This window comes from Anomaloglossus baeobatrachus, chromosome 3, assembly GCF_048569485.1.
Source record: "Anomaloglossus baeobatrachus isolate aAnoBae1 chromosome 3, aAnoBae1.hap1, whole genome shotgun sequence".
In the NCBI taxonomy this organism is placed as follows: Eukaryota; Metazoa; Chordata; class Amphibia; order Anura; family Aromobatidae; genus Anomaloglossus; species Anomaloglossus baeobatrachus.
The window spans coordinates 564,085,560-564,102,562 of NC_134355.1; the positions used below are offsets into that span (position 1 = coordinate 564,085,560).

At 46.1% G+C, this 17,003-nt stretch overlaps 1 protein-coding gene across 2 annotated transcripts in view; it reads right to left on the reverse strand.

Annotated features, from left to right (window-relative positions):
- Positions 1-8,808: 8,808 nt before the first annotated feature.
- Positions 8,809-17,003, reverse strand: part of KLHL24 (kelch like family member 24) — a 99,685-nt gene continuing 91,490 nt past the window's right edge. For both annotated transcript variants that reach the window (XM_075340908.1, XM_075340907.1), the window contains one exon: positions 8,809-16,007. In XM_075340908.1, coding sequence (XP_075197023.1) covers positions 15,807-16,007 — 201 coding nt within the window. In that variant the 3' untranslated portion in view covers positions 8,809-15,806. The remainder of the gene's footprint in view (positions 16,008-17,003) is intronic.

Genomic DNA, 17,003 nt, shown 5'->3' on the forward strand with positions numbered 1-17,003 from the left:
TCATCGTAATGGACTCGAGTGTACCACGTGGGTAAAGACGCGTGAAGTAGTAACGTAGATCAAAGAGAGCGGATGCGGGATTTCTTCGTCACAGGTTGGCAGAGTTTGGCAGCCATCTTTGTTACTGGCACGTGACGCCCACAGTGTGTGCCAGCCGCTGTGCTGCTTCTTACATTTAAAGGGAATCTGTTAGCAGGTTTTTCCCTTATGAGCTGCGGCCACCACCAGTGAGTTGTTATATACAGCATTCCAGAATACTGTATATAAGAGCCGAGGCCGCTGTGTATAACATAAAAAAGACATTTATAATACTGACCTGGGGACGGTCTGGATGGGTGTCACTGCTCTCGGTCCAGCGCCTCTTCCATCTCGTGCGTGTGCATAAAGCATCCTGCGTCATTCACAGAGTCCTCCATTGCGCTCGCGCACTTTGATCTGGCAGGCTGAGGGCAGAGAAAGTACTGTAATGTGCAGGCGTGAGATAAGGTCACTGCCTGCCCCCTAGGTGAGTACTATAAAGGTGTTTTTTTACGTTCTACAGAGCGGCCTGGGCTCTTATATACAGTATTCTGGAATACCGTATATAAGGGCTCATTGGTGGTGGCCGCAGCTTATAAGGGAAAAACCTGGTGACAGGTTCCCTTTAATAAGAAAACTCCAGCTACGTTGCATTTACATAAAAAGATATTTTCAAGTTCGGAAGTTAGGTGATAACTTCCCAACCTCTGGGACCCCCATCAGTCCCAAGTGCTGGGGTCCTGTGATTGGAGCAGGGATCGATCGCACAATGCTGCTTCATTCATTCTTGTGGGATTGTTGAAGAGGCTCTGCTATCTCCTGTGTCCCCAGTATGACAGAATGGAGTGTCAGTGCGCACGATGAACACTAGTTACATGAGCCCCAGTTCTTGGGATCAGTGGAGGTCCCAATAGTCAGACCCCATTGATCGGGAAGTGATTCCCACTTTCCCACTCTCCTTTGGATTGGTGATAACTTCCAAACTTTAGAATACCCTTTTAATGAATTGCTCTTTGCGGCTGGGTTCATGTCACAATACAGTTTTTTGGAGAGTCTAACAAAAGCCCCAACATAATGCTCAATGTGAACCCTGCGTAATAGGTGTAATCATTCAGTAGAGAGATTGAATAGACTTTATATAAATCAGTAGCAGATCTCAGGAATCGAGTATGGACCTGTGATGTGATAACATGGCGGATTCTCTCTACTACACCCGGCTCACCAGTCTATTGTAAACATGGAAAACCATCATTCAGTGCTCCCACATCACATAGGTTACATCTGTATAGAAACTACCAATTCATTACAAAGTTATTCCTGAATCCCAATGTGGCGCCCCTGACCTGGTCAGGCACCACTGAGTACTGCACCCATGCTGGGGACAGTACAATACAGGTAATCCAGAAGGCTGACCGAGGTGTGACTACACAGGCGCATAGTGATCAGGTCTCACACATGTACCTTTGAGAGGACCCCTGGGGATCCCAGGAGGGGGAAAAGCCTTCACCTCCACTGGAATAGTGGAGGGGGCCAAAAGCCTCCATCTCCTCTCAAGGGGTGTGGTAAGAGAGTCTGGTTGCTAGGTGGCGTAGGCAGGCACAAAAGGGAAAAGAGAAGGAGGAGTAAACAGTCTGCAGCAGAGTGTGGAGGAGTGAGGAGCAGGAAAGTGAAGCTCTGACAGGAGCAGCAGTGAAGGTCCCAGATGTGAGCCGGTTCAGAGCAGAGTCCAGGGAGCTCCGAGGAGAGCTGACCCCTTCCCCTGGGCTGCTGTAGTCTGACAGCGTCCGCGCAGTGGCTACCGACGGGGGAGAACGGTCACCTAGGAGGGCTACCCGAAACCCATCTCCAGCTAGAGAGAGAGCACAGAGTGGGAAGTAAGGAGACTGCTAGGGAGAACCAGGCCCAAACGGGCGGCAGATCCCGGAGCGGGGATAGATCCACCTTTCCCTGCTAAACCTGCCGGTGTGGGGCCCTCAAAGCCCACACCACAACACCTAAAAGCCGCAGCCACGTAGCCACAGTTAGGGCCCACAGTTCACAGGAGGCAAGCAGCTGGAGTGATCTGGCCCAGGCAACAAGCAAACGGCAAACGAAGGGGAGAGAGGCTTCAGCAACTTCCCTGGGTGACCCCCATAGGGACTAAAAGTCGGGGTTACCCCAAACCACCAAGGGCTAAGGAAGGCGAGTTGGTAGTCACCATCAGAAGTCAGCCTGAAGGATACCTGGTTCCCGCCTGGTTCATCCCAGCTACGCCCGGGTTACTCACCCTGCCACCTGAAGTGAGTAAAACCCCTGAAAGACATCCTGCGTGTGTGGAGTTATTCTGCGCCTTGTGGTACTACGCACCTACACAGGGCCCTGGGGCTTGCCTCACTCTCAGGAGGCTATTCCAACTAACTGCACTCACCATCAGCCCCAGGCGTCCCTCAACCTGCAGTGGCGGTCCCCACTGACCGCAATACTGAGAGTGGCGTCACGACAAATAGAAGATTCCCTACCAGTGACCAGATCCAGCCGAGTGGAGTCCCTGAAGGTAATGCACCGACACAACACCTGTGGGGCTTCACACCAACATTTACCGTCATCCATAGTGCTGTGATCTGCAGCTGTTCCATAGAGAATGACTAGAGCGGAGCATGGCCGCTGCTCAATACTGACCAGGCATTCCAGCAGTCAGACCCTCACCGAGCTGCATGTTATCACCTAAACTTCGGAAGAGGGATAACTACAAATGTCGGGAATAATGCCTCAAAGAGATTTTCCAGGTTTATAGTAATGATGATCTAGATTTCAACATCAGATCAGTCGGGGGTCCAACACTTGGAACGCCCATTGTTCAGATGTTTTGAGCTCCTGTATTGGCCACAATGAATGGAGCCGAACAGCACAGCTTCATTTACTGTGCGGTATCCATTTTTGAGATACTGAAGCTCAGCTTCCTTTCACTTTAATAGGAGCAGTAGAAGCTGAACTGGATTACCTGGGGCCACTAGTGTACAAGACACGCCAACTAGGGCTGTGGTGCACTCGGGACCGGGCCGGTTCTGTTGGGAGATAACAGCGGCAGGGCCCAACTCTGTGACCCTGGTGGTGTTGTTTAAATGAGAGATATTTACAGTCGATAAGTCGTGATGCCAACTGTGGTATTCGGCAATGTATGGCCGGTGCTGCTGGATGGGACCACTGGGGCAGATGGTGATGCAGCAATGATGGTACCGCTCCCCACAGGTGGACCAGGGCCCCAGGGCAACCGGTATAGTCTATGATGGAGGAATTAATGTTGGGGTGAAGGACCGAAGACGCAGCCAATAACTGGGCAACACAGGGACTGTAGTTTCCTTTACCTTTTTACTTGGTAGTGGATGGTGCAGGCCAGAGAAACTAGTTCAGATGGTAACTGAGGTCCAGGCAGCCTGGAAGCAATTGGGGATCGTCCTAGCCAGTTGGGTTCGGAGGCCTTCCTTCTGCGCTGTCCCATGTAGGTCCCTGCTGCTTAAAGCTATGCTGCGGCCCTCTTCTTAGTGTTAGTACAGTTTCTCATCTGTTTGGCAGGCAGCGCAAGCATTTTACAGGTGTTTCTCCTCTGGCAGTGGCTCCCGGCTCTTGTATACTGTGCCGCCGGGCGTCTGGTGTGGCCAGAAGACATGCAGTCTCCTGCCCTCCAGATTCAGCTGCCGGGACGTCAGTACCCGAACAACCAAGGACTCCAGTGTCCTGTCTCTAGCGCTCTGCTCTGGGGGAGCTCTGTCACTGCTCCGCTCCCCAGGCTCTTTCTCCACAGACTGTCTGCTTGATTCTGCTCTGCTCCCCTCTTCCCAGTTTCTGATCCCTCCCCCCAAGCAAGATTGTATAGGGAAGCTCCCCTTAAACCGGGTTCTTGAGCACCCCCCTTCTGGTCTGGAGTCAGGAAAGTGTTGACTGCTAGGCCCCTATGTAAGGTCAATATATGGGCCCTTTACAGCCCAAAAGCTTATCATAATGCAAAATTTCACCTGTTTCGGAAGTAGAAATGGGTCCCCAACCTCTTGAATCCTTGTGCGGCTGCACAAGTTGCCCTAATGATGTGTCCGCCCCTGCATTTTTCCGCCGCCAGAGCTGGAAACTGCTGTTCTGTGGAGCTGTCAGCTCCAATCTGGTATTCATGACCTATCGTAAGACTTTACTCAGATGGCCATATTTTTCTCATATATGTGAAAAAAAACCATATCTTCATCAGTGTTTGTTCTGTGTATAATTTTTAGCACCAGTGATTTTCTCATACAAAAAAAAGAAATTGCAAATCTTCTCCTGCCCATTAGGGCCCATTCAGATATCCATGCCAATCAGTGCAAGCACGGATCACTAAAGCACAAAACTGGCCGCGGCTCCCCCGACCTGAGCGTGACAGCTTTATATAATTCTCTGAGGCTGTCACACTTAATCTGTGTATTACAGGCTGAGATCGGACCGAAATCCACACATGTCTGAATGAGCCCTTATGAGGTTAAGAATGAACAGTACATGACAGGACTGTTAATCATCTAAAGTGGGGCAGGGAAAAGCCAGCCGGGGTCGCACCAGATCAGACTTGCTCTGCCTATGGTCCTCGGGGGGTTCTTCCAACTAAAGGCCGAAGCTTTTCAGAGTAAGACATACAGTGCCTTGCGAAAGTATTCGGCCCCCTTAAATTTTTCAACTTTTTCCAACATTTCAGGCTTCAAACATAAATTTAAAATTTGTATCTATGGTGAAGAATCAACAAGTGGGACATAATTGTGAAGTTGAATGAAATGTATTGCTTATTTTAAATTTTTGTAAAAAAAAATAAATAACTGAAAATTGGGGCGCATATTATTCGGCCCCTTTAAGTTAATACTTTGTAGCGTCACCTTTTGCTGCGATTACAGCTGCAAGTCACTTGGGGTATGTCGCTATCAGTTTTGCACATCAAGAGACTGAAATTCTTAGCCATTCTACCTTTGCAAACAGCTGGAGCTGAGTCAGGTTGGATGTAGAGCATTTGTGAACAGCACTTTTCAGCTCTTTCCACAGATTCTCGATTGGATTCAGGTCTGGACTTTGACTTGGCCATTCTAACACCTGGATACATTTATTTGTGAACCATTTAATTGTAGATTTTGCCTTATGTATGGGATTATTGTCTTGTTGCAAGTCAAATCTCCGGCCCAGTCTCAGGTCTTTTGCAGACTCCAACAGGTTTTCTTCAAGAATGGTCCTGTATTTGGCTTCATCCATCTTCCCATCAATTGTAACCATCTTCCCTGTCCCTGCTGAAGAAAAGCAGGCCCAAACCATGATGCTGCCACCACCATGTTTGACAGTGGGGATGGTGTGTTCATAGTGATGATCTGTGTTGCGTTTATGCCAAACATATCGTTTGGCATTGTGCCCAAAAAGTTTGATTTTGGTTTCAGTTGATCAAAGCACCTTCTTTCACATGGTGGTTTGGTGTGTCTCCCAGGTGGCTTGTGACAAACTTTAAATGACACTTTTTATGGATGGCTTTGAGAGATGGCTTTCTTCTTGCCACTCTTCCATAAAGGCCAGATTTGTGCAGTGTACGACTGATTGTTGTCCTATGGACAGACTCTCCCAACTCAGCTGTAGATCTCTGCAGTTCATCCAGAGTGATCATGGGCCTCTTGGCTGCATCTGTGATCAGTCTTCTCCTTGTTTGACATGAAAGTTTTGAGGGACGGCCGGGTCTTGGTAGATTTGCAGTGGTATGATACTCCTTCCATTTCAATATGATCACTTGCACAGTGCTTCTTGGGATGTTTAAAGTTTTGGAAATCTTTTTGTAACCAAATCCAGCTTTAAAGTTTTTCACAACAGTATCACGGACCTGCCTGTTGTGTTCCTTGGTCTTCAAGATGCTCTCTGTGCTTTAAACAGAACACTGAGACTATCACAGAGCAGGTGCATTTATACGGAGACTTGATTACACACAAGTGGATTATATTTATCATCATCAGTTATTTAGGACAACATTGGATCATTCAGAGATCCTCAATGAACTTATGGAGGGAGTTTACTGCACTGAAAGTAAAGGGGACAAATAATATTGCACGCCCCAATTTTCAGTTTTTTATTTTTTATAAAAGTTTAATATAAGCAATACATTTCGTTCAACTTCACAATTGTGTCCTTCTTGTTGTTGATTCTTCACCATAAAATTAAAATTTTTATCTTTATGTTTGAAGCCTGAAATGTGAGAAAAGGTTGAAAAAAATCAAGGTGGCTGAATACTTTCACAAGGCGATGTACCTGCCTACAATTGGGCAGGCTTTGATTCATCAAACCCATCCTATGGGCAGCTGCATATTCATACTGCACAGCTGTAGTATGACTATACACTTCAGTACCTAGTGACTAGATGATCCGCTGGAACTTATCCTTTTTTTTCTAGATAGCTTGTTTTCACTGAACAAGTGATCTCAGGATGATTGATGGGGTCTGATCACTGTGATCTGCACCAATCGGCAGGATGAGCAATTTTTATCCCTGACCCTTTTAGCCGCGTTAGAATGCTTTATTCATTCTCTATGGGACTGCTGGAAAAATCCAAACGGAGTCATATAATGGGAAGACTGGAGCCAGTGTCGGACTGGCTACCGGAGAAAGCGTCAGTAATACCAGTCCTGGCTGCAGTTACCTGCATTGAACTCCGGAGTTCTCACCTGAGCTCCAGAGTGCAGCCTGGACTGAACTCAGGGTTTGCAGGACTGAACCGTGAGCGCCGACTGATTCCCCGGCGATTGCGGTTCAGTTCATGTCACAGCTGCGGAGACCTGAGCTGCGGAGTTCAGCCTGGCCTGTTCACAGCTATCATGAACTGATCCGCAATCGCCGGGGAATCAGTCGGCGCCTATTTCTTCCCATCGTAGACATCGCAATTAGGTTCAGTGTTTGGACAGTGACAGAACTTTCATCATTTAGTCTCTGTACACCAGTGCCCAAGATTGACTGACTAAAAAAATAAATATTTTAGATGTGTTTAAACTTGAAATCTGTACAGCTTACACCATTTATTCTTTACCAAAGCTTCACCTTTGTCCTGCTACAAGCGCTGGTCCCAGTTCTCAGCAGCTCTTCTATAAGGCTTGGGTTTCATGCATTTGGCTTATGTTTCAGCTTGAGGTTCATACGGTTGGTTTGGGTTTCATGCGGATGGCTTGGATTTCACGCGGTTGGCTTGGCTTACATACATTTTCTTGAGTTTCATGTGGTAGGATTGTGTTTCATGCGGTTAGCTTGGCTTTCATGTGTTTGACTTGGGTTTCATGTGGTGTACTTGGGTTTTATGTGGTTGGCTTGGCTTTCATGCATTTGGTTTGAGTTTCATGCAGTTGGATTGGGTTTCATGTGGTTGGCTTGGGTTTCATGGGGTTTGCTTCGGTTTCAAGCGGTTTCTTGGCGTTCATGCGTTTGGCTTGAGTTTCATGCAGTTGGATTGAGTTTTATGTGATTGGCTTGGGTTTCCATGTTAGCACATGACCAAGCTAAGCGCTCAGTAGCCCCAAGGGGAATGGATTGAGCAGCGCAATCAATGCGGTGTCACAGTCGTCTCCCTGTTTTTGGAGACTAGTGACAGCTTTAGGACTGGATCCTCTCAGCTCCATGTGGCTATCTACATTTAAATGTTATTTCGTTTCTCTTGGTACTGAAACGGTTAATGTCCATTTTGCTGCTAGCAGCTTTTCCAGCAGTTCCTAGCTGAGTGTTTATGCTGCAGCTGCTTTGTAGCCACGCCCCTTAATATTTAAGTGGAGTTGTTTACCAGTAATCCTTGCTGAAGATACAAACTCATTGTTCTCTGGCCGCCTTGGAGGAAGGTTCTGCTGTGGAGTTTTTCTGTACTCAGGCTTTATCCTTTTTTGTTGCTATTCCCCTCTGTTTGTCTTACCTTTCCTGGTGTCTTGTTAGTGCAGCGGTAGGTCTAATGAACTTCACCTGCCCCTTACTAGGCAGGGCATCTATAGAGTCTTCTTAGGGTCTTGGGGTCCTGCTCAGTGACAGTCGCAGAAACTGTATAGGGATTGGCGAGGAGAGTAGGGACAGCTGCAGGTGAGGATAGGAGGTGTCCCACCTACCACTCTCACTAGCTCCAGGGCCCCTGCTGTTATTGTGTCCACTTTGTTATGTTTTTTTGTGGTGCATCAGACACATGTAATGAACGCCCTCACCAAGCTTGTCATACCCAGAAAGCGTGACATGTGGGTCTTAACAGTTGGACCCCACTATTCAGTAAGTTATTACCTATTCTGTGAATAGTTATTAACCTATTTTTACTGGTGGGCCCCTTTAAAGGGAATAATTCAGCAGGTTTTTGCTATATAATCAGAGCAGTATGATGTAGGAAAAGAGACACTGATTCCAGTGGTGTTTTACTTGCTGGGCTGTATACTGCTGTTTCAGTAACATAAGTATTTTCTCAGCAGGAGATTATCACTGCAGGACTATGGTAGGTGTCTTGTGCCTCCTTGTCCAACCACACCCCTACCACTAAATGACAGCTTTTGTCAATATACAGTGTACACAAAGAGCTGCTAATCAGTGACATTATTGGTCTATTCACAATATTAGATCATTGGGGGGCAGACTACAGGTACCCTCACTGATCAGGTATTTGCCGTTGCCGTGGTGTGAAGACACTTTTTTACATTTGCCCGTGGCTGTGCATTGGACAGGACTAATTTGCTATCCTAAATGTATGTAGCTGTGTGGTAAGCACTGAAGTGGCCGCAGCCTCAATATTTTTCAATGGTGTAACATTAAATTACCGTAATCTATTTTTCAATCTTTATTAAGATCAGACATAAGTAACAATATTATAATTGTCATATTACACATACGGCTGAACATATTCAATAAAAATACACAAAAATGGTACTGTACAAAAGAGACGGCACCGGGCTGCCTGGTAAATGTGCAGTGCTCCACCTTCTTGTCCTTCCAGGTTTACTTTATCTGTTTATGGAAATGTCCTCTCAATACATTTCACAGATTTCAATCAATATAAGACCTGATTTTCGGAAGGAGATCCTCATGACGTGCGTTCCATACATGCACCCGCAATTACCACACATGTTCCCTTTTTGCAAGAAAGAAATCCCCACAGTTTATACATACCATACAAAACACAGGCACGCAGAATCGTCCCTTTTTCCAAAATGAAACAAAGTTAAAGGATATCATTTCTAATAAAAACTGTAAAATTGAATAAAGCTAGAAAAAAGAATTGCACTTAAAGGGAACCTGCCACCTCCAAAAATGCAAGAAATCAAAAGATATAGTGGTAATTTGCAGGTAAATGGAGTTTAAATCATGGTTTGCTCTTTACTGGTAGTGCAGCTGCAGGGAGAAAAGGAGGTTATATTCTCCCTGCAGCTGCGTGCTTGAAGTCATTGGGGTCGTGTAAGGAGGTTATCACTTGGTCACTATAGAGTGAGTACACTGTAATCACTCCCCAAATCATTGATTGATAGCCTGCTCTGCAGCGTGTGTGTAGTGTAAGTACAGAGCAGGCTGTTAATCAATGTTGTGTTGAATAATTACAGCATACTCACTGTATAGTGAGTGGTGACTGTCACACTTCCCTGCAGCGCCCCGATGACTGGAAGTGAGCGGCTGTAGGGAGAATAAAACTTCATTTTCTCCCTGCAGCCAAACTTCAGAGCAAAACATGATTAAAACTTTATTTCCCTGGAGATTTCCCCTATATCTTTAGGTAAATAGCATTTTTGAGATGACAGGTTTCTTTTAGGATACGCTTGTTATATGGCATCAAACATCATAGTTCATTAGATATACTCTAACCATTTTAATCTTGAAAAGGACTTTATCATCAGCTTCAAAAGGGCTAGAAGTTCTGGTACAAACAAAAGCACAGATGCAGACTTCCAACTGTTTGGATTAGTGGTCCCTGTCATCTTGTGAATAGTTACGGTATATGATGTTGTATGACACACATGGGCAGCCATGGCACAGCAGTGGCACCTTGTCCACATTGTGTATATATCTGATAATACAAATCCCAAATTATTACAAGGCTTTGCTTTGGATGAGGCTAGACGTATGTCTCATAGATCTACTTTGTGTAAAACGTCTTTACAGAACTATCCCTTCTACTAGTAAGGATTTATATAGAGCGCTGGAGTCTCCTACTAATGCCAGTTCCATAGACAATGAATGGAGAAGTGCTGGTGTCCATGTGGGACCATTGCTCCATCCCAGTGGGAAACTCCAGATCCCTGTTTTTCTAGATCACTGGGTGTCCTAGCAATCAGATCTTCCTCAATTAGCAAATTATTACCATTCCATGTGTAGGAAATAAGTGTTTATGGTGGGCCAATCCCGTTATTTCACAACATTTCAGCCCTCCTAGACCTTTTTCACCAATAGCGCAGGAGCAGTAGAATTGTAAGCACAAGTGTCGGCACAACCCGCCATGTTTCTTTGTATGAAACGTAAGGCATACTGAGGTGCAGTTTTGGACCACAGAGCTCTACAGGCACCATATTACACATAGGATAATATATGGCTAGGATATGTAGGAAGGTAATGTGTGCGAGGTATCAGAATGATGAGGAGAGCAGGGACATCAAATTCCTCCTCCGCCCTTGATGGATGGATGTTGGTGGACTCTAAGGGGTACTTTGCACACTACGACATCGCAGGTGCGATGTCGGTGGGGTCAAATCGAAAGTGACACACATCCGGCGTCGCTGTCGACATCGGAGTATGTGAATAACGACCGCAAAAGTGTCGAAATCGTATGATCGGTGTAGCGTCGGTCATTTCCATAATTTCGGAAGGACCGATGTTACGATGTTCTTCCTCGTTCCTGCGGCAGCACACATCGCTGTGTGTGAAGCTGCAGGAGCGAGGAACATCGCCTTACCAGCGTCCCGGCTGCAATGAGGATGGAAGGAGGTGGGCGTGATGTTTACGTCCCGCTCATCTCCGCCCCTCCTCTTCTTTTGGCCGCCTGCCGTGTGACGTCGTGGTGGCGCCGCACGACCCTCCCCCTTAGGAAGGAGGCGGTTCGTCGGCCAGAGCGACGTCGCAGGGCAGGTAAGTGCATGTGAAGCTGCCGTAGCGATAATTTTCGCTATGGCAGCTACCACAAGATATCGCAGCTGCGACGGGGGCGGGGACTATCGCGCTCGGCATCGCTACCATCGCCTTGCGATGTCATAGTGTGCAAAATACCCCTAAGGGAAAGTTTAGATGGAGATCTTGATTTGTCGCTGTCTAGCTTTGGATTTCTCATCTATTAGCAAACTGCATGATGAATGTGCACAGGTACAAGCAATGTCATCAACACCATTAAACTTAATGAAAACTATTTGCTACAAACAGCTGCTCACAAAAACTCTACAGTGTGGTTTCAGAAAGCGATATTCTGCCAACGACAACAAAAACAGATGGCAAGCGAGCCCAATCGAGGACTGTAAGGCTAATCACATGTATCCACAGGTATCACCTTGACAGTACGTGTGGCCCATTAGTCAGGGAGCATAAAAGAGAAAAGATTGATAGGTACAGAAGGATCATCTGTAATGAAAAGTTCCAGGATTTAGAATACAAGACCGGACAGGGCCACAAAGCTCGCGACAATAACATATACACTATGTAATAAAGCCGATAACTCGTATACAATAACACACTCCTGTAAAATCTCTGAACTTATCTACTAAGCAACATATTGTTCTACACTCTTACATCAGACTTAGTTATAGAATAAAAAAAATGCAAAAAAGTGAATTAATAGATGATGTACTATGAATTTATGAAATTGAGACAATCTTTTGTTATTCTGAGTGGCCATCTAGGGCTCGTCATTAAAGAATTTTTTCCTGGAAATCAAGGCTCAACTAACGAGATGTCTATCAATCAACAGAATAAAGTGGTGACTGTGGCACTCAGGTGGGCACTGCGTCCCTTTCATCGCTTCCATAGGCACAGTGGATTGTCCATAAGCTGTGCTAGATACTGCAAGGAGCAGCGATCACTAGATTCTGCTGTCGGATGGCAGATAGAACATCAATGTAGAAAAGTTTACATTTCTGAAAATTTTTGTAAACAGCAACCAAAATGATCTTGAAGTACGGTATATGTTCACCTTTTAACGCCATAATATTCCTATAAGACGTTTCTCAAGTAATTGAGAATTCAATACTTAATGCAGTCACCAATAGAGCGCTCCAGACAGCACATAGGGGGCTGCAGACAGCACATAGAGGGCTGCAGACAATACATAGGGCTACACAGGGCCTCCCGACAGCGCATAAGGGGCTCTTGACAGCGCATAGGGGGCTTCCGACAGCGTATAGGGGGCTCTATACAGCGCATACAGGACTCCTGACAGTGCATATGTGGTGCCTGACAGCGCATATGGGGCTCCCGACAGCGCAGAGGCTCCCGACAGTACATAAGGGGCTCTCAACAGCACATATGGGACTCCCGACAGCGCATAAGGGCTCCCGACAGCGCATAAGGGCTCCCGACAGCGCATAAGGGCTCCCGACAGCGCATAAGGGCTCTCGACAGCGCATAAGGGCTCTCGACAGCGCATAGGGGCTCTCGACAGCGCATAGGGGCTCTCGACAGCGCATAGGGGCTCTCGACAGCGCATAGGGGCTCCCGACAGCGCATAGGGGCTCCCGACAGCGCATAGGGGCTCCCGACAGCGCATAGGGGCTCCCGAAAGCGCATAGGGGCTCCCGACAGCGCATAGGGGCTCCCGACAGCGCATAGGGGCTCCCGACAGCACACAGGGACTGAAACCAGCGCATAGGGGCTTCCGACAGCACACAGGGACTGAAACCAGCGCATAGAGGGCTGCAGACAGTGCATAGGGAGCAACAGACTGTAGGGAGCTGTCAAGACAACTGACGACTGTGCTCTCCTTTCACATAAATCTGTTTGCAGGGGCTGATTCTGGAACATGAAGCAGTATGCAGAAGATGGTAAGTAGCTACTGTGAACACACTGCTATGACTACTGGGGGAGAGTAGGAGGTGCTGCGGTTATTACTTTGGGAACAGCAAAAAGGCACTGATGTGACTACTGAAGGGAACACGTGAATTACACCTGCAAATAAATGAGGTGGGGTGCACTACTAGTAGAGGGTAAAATATGTGTCCATCGAGTACGGATACTGCTACAATTTAGACATAGAGCGTATGTCTGAATTGTGTTATTTCCTCCAGTGATCTGTACGTAGTAACTGGTAATACGGTAACCAGATGTAGCTCCGTCCAGCACTTTGCAAGATGCAGGTATGTTGGAGGTAAGTACTGTATATACATTCTGCTGTGAATATGGGGGAAGTCACTGCTGCAACTATAGAATATAATGTAGATCACTGCAGCCAGTATGAGAAGGAGAGGACACAGCTGCTCCTAAAAGAGGGTAAACTTCACCTCCACCAATACTCCTGGGAAAAGAGGGAGCAAGGCTGAGACTCCTGAAGAGCACAGACACAGTACTAGAGAAATTTACAGCGGGGTTCACATATCACGGTTGTGGTACAGATCGGGATGCGGTTTTTGCCAATATTCAGATCCGCTTAAATGTGAATAAAGCTATAAAATAAGGCACCTCCTATATACTTGGGCATTCACACAAGGCTTTGACTCACACCAATATCTAAGCCATATTTATGAGCAGGAATCCCGGAGCAGACCTAAGTGATATACAGTTACAGGACTCTGAACCCTGAGGCTTAGGAACCATTCGGTGCTGAAAGATACAAACCTTAACGACCAACCGTTCCTGAGAGTGACAGCTGAGAGACATCTGCGGAATAAGGAGTGACCAGAGGGATTTTCTTCTGCAGCTCATTGTACAGTGTGGGTTTCTGAGCGGCAAATGAGCAATAATTACAAGATGTACAAGAAAATCTATGGAGCACCCAATAAATTAATTGTGATGCATTTACCAAGCTTTCCTTAACCTGTCAGATTTATATTGGATAAGTAGGCAGAGAATGTTTTCTTTTTCCTGGAAACAGCGCTACTTTAATTCATAGGCTGTGCCAAGTACTGCAGCTGGTCCATCCCCACTGAAATGAATGGAACTGAGCGACAATACTAGACATCCCATTAACAAGGGTGATGCTGCTGCAAACATACATACAAACTGCTGCTTTACAGGAGTACTACGGGGAGATGACACATTTTTGTACTGTCCCTGCACTCAGACACTGTAATTCAGTGTGTAATTCAGTGTGACAGGAGCTGCTGTTTACCCTCCTGTCTGGGGCAGTACGTCACACATCAGCGTGTAGCTGTCTGCTGTTGCAGGGAACAGGGGGCATGGCCTGCCACAGGCTGTTCCTAGCTGCCAGTCCCCAGATAGCTATCTCCATTAATCTCAGGAATATGGGGTGTGGCAGGGGCGTGGCCTGCTCCAGGCTGTTCCTGCTCACTGATATCTGGAGCAGGTCACGCCCCGCCACGCCCCATATTACCGACCGGAATAGAGACAGATATCGGGGCTGACAGCTAGGAACAGCCTGGAGCAGACCACGCCTCCACCACACCCTCTGTTCTCTGCTACAGCATGTAGTCATGGGCAGTCCAGCTCTTTTTGGCCATCCGGCTCACTTGACTCCACTCACCAAAAAGAGCTAGATCTTATGGATCCTAAATGGATCCCTATTAAATATGTATTCACCCCAGGTGAACACATATTTAAGGTGATGTTAATGTGGCCAAAACACCGTTCATCCCCTGCCAAAACCCTTCTTTGCAACGGGACAATTAAATTGATGAGTGGCAGACGTTTTGTTCAGGTACATGGGGTTTCGAATAAGAGACTTTTATGCCCAGTGAGAGCCATTCAGAGAATTTAGTGGCTCTCACTGGGGTGTAGGCATCCGTTGTTCTCAGCATGGAGTTGGCTCTTTGTGTCGGATCGGTCTCGACTGACATATCACTAGCAGAACGGAGCTTCACACTGATGTGCAGCTCCTGTCACACTGAATTACAGGTGTTCTAAAGATAATAGAACTACACTGGGCATCGTATCTTTGTAGTGTATTAGTGCAGGGACAGTACAACATTTTATTATCTCCCCGGAGTACCCCTTTAAGGTTGCCCTGATTCCATTACTAGTGTTCTCTACAGAATATCTTTTTGAAAAAGGAGAATTTACATTATCGGCATTTTACCGACACACTGTCATTGCATCCTAATTGCACTTGACAATAGTTTATTCCACTTATTACTAAAGTCGGTGATACTGTAGGTGATACCATAGGGGAGAACACAACAACCTCTACTGTCTCCATAAATCACAAAATGCTTTCATGCAATCCATGTTTTAAATACACTCAGAATCTAGACCACATACACATATAGAAAAGTGCATAGAAAAAGTGTATTAACAAAAATACAAATAGTCCTTTCCCCAAGGCCATAAATAATGAGGCATCAGCAGCACAAAATCTATTTGGCGTACTTGCAAGGATAACAAAAAGGCGATCTATCATTGAGCGTTTGTATCCCTATGTGTTACTATGAATACGACTATCGTCATCTTCTCGCTCCACGTTTTAATATTTAGGTCTCAGTTTTCCTCTTGTTTCAGCTGACAGTCGCCCCAAATTTGGATAAGGAAGCACATGGTCCCTTTTATGCTGCATGGTAAACCTCATGACAGGGTCACAAACATTTTCAATGACAGATTCCCTAAAACCATGTACTGATCAAATGGCCAGTTTCTGGGTGTTGTTCTTTACGATGTCCCTGTCCCTTCTCTTCCAGGGTTGGGGGAAGTCACATTTTGAAGGGCTTGTCATTGTATCTGTGAATGGTAACACAGCCATGGTAAGAGACTGGTCGGGGCATAGCTGCCACTCCTGTGATGATGCTGGTAGCTGGATCGTAACACAAGATGGTGTCGGTCGCTTCTCCACTTTCACCTCGTCCACCAAGAATGAAGATTTTCCCATTGCAGACAGACATACCACAGTTCTCCTAAAAGAAAAAGACAGAAATAATGTAAGCTGTATCCTGCCATTCCAGTAATATACTAGTGGATTAGTACCATGCTAGTGGAGAGTGGAGACATTCCTATATACATAAACACTAAGAGCAGTATACAGAATAACATAACTTATTATACACAGTGCCTTTACTGCTTACTCTGACGGTGCCATAGAAAATGTACATACACAATGTGGACAAAAGTACGTGGACACGCATCTTCACCATTGAATGCAGTTGTTTTTTTTAATTCTCATTGCTTCGGTGTATAACATCCAGCCCCTCGCCATGCAGTCTGCCTTTACTAATATATGTGACAGAATGGCTGGTGGAAAAGAGCTCACTGATACCAGCGCAGTCCTGTAATAGGACACAAGCGGTGTAACAGGTCATTTCATGACATTTCTTCGATTGTAAATATTCCACCATCACCTGTGAGTGGTATTATTGAAAAGTGCAAGAAACTGCAGCAGCCACGGAAAAGGAGACCATGTAGTCATTAGGGTCACTGAGGTCGATAACACATAAAAGTCACCAATGCTCGGCTGATATTGCAATCAGCACAAAAAAACTGTGTGTAGGGACCTTCATGAGATAGGTTACCATAGCCCAAAAGTTGCATGCAAGCCTTACATCACCAAGCACAATGTGAAGCATCAGATGAAGTGGTATCAAGCCACCACCACTGGAATTCTGTAGTAGGGAAAACGTGTTCTCTGAAGGAACAGATCACTCTTCTCCATCTGAAAGTCTGTATGATGAGTGATGAGTATGAGTTTGGTGACTGCTCGGAGAACAACATCTGCCTAATTGCACTATGTCAGCTGTAAAGTTTGAAGGAGGAATAGGGCTATGGGGCTGTGTTCGATGGTCAGCCTATGCTTAGTTTCTGTGAAGGCAAATGTTAGACATTTTGAACAATTGTATGGTTCCAACTATTTGGAAAAAGTTTGGGGAAGAGCCTTTTTTGTTCCTACATGACTGTGC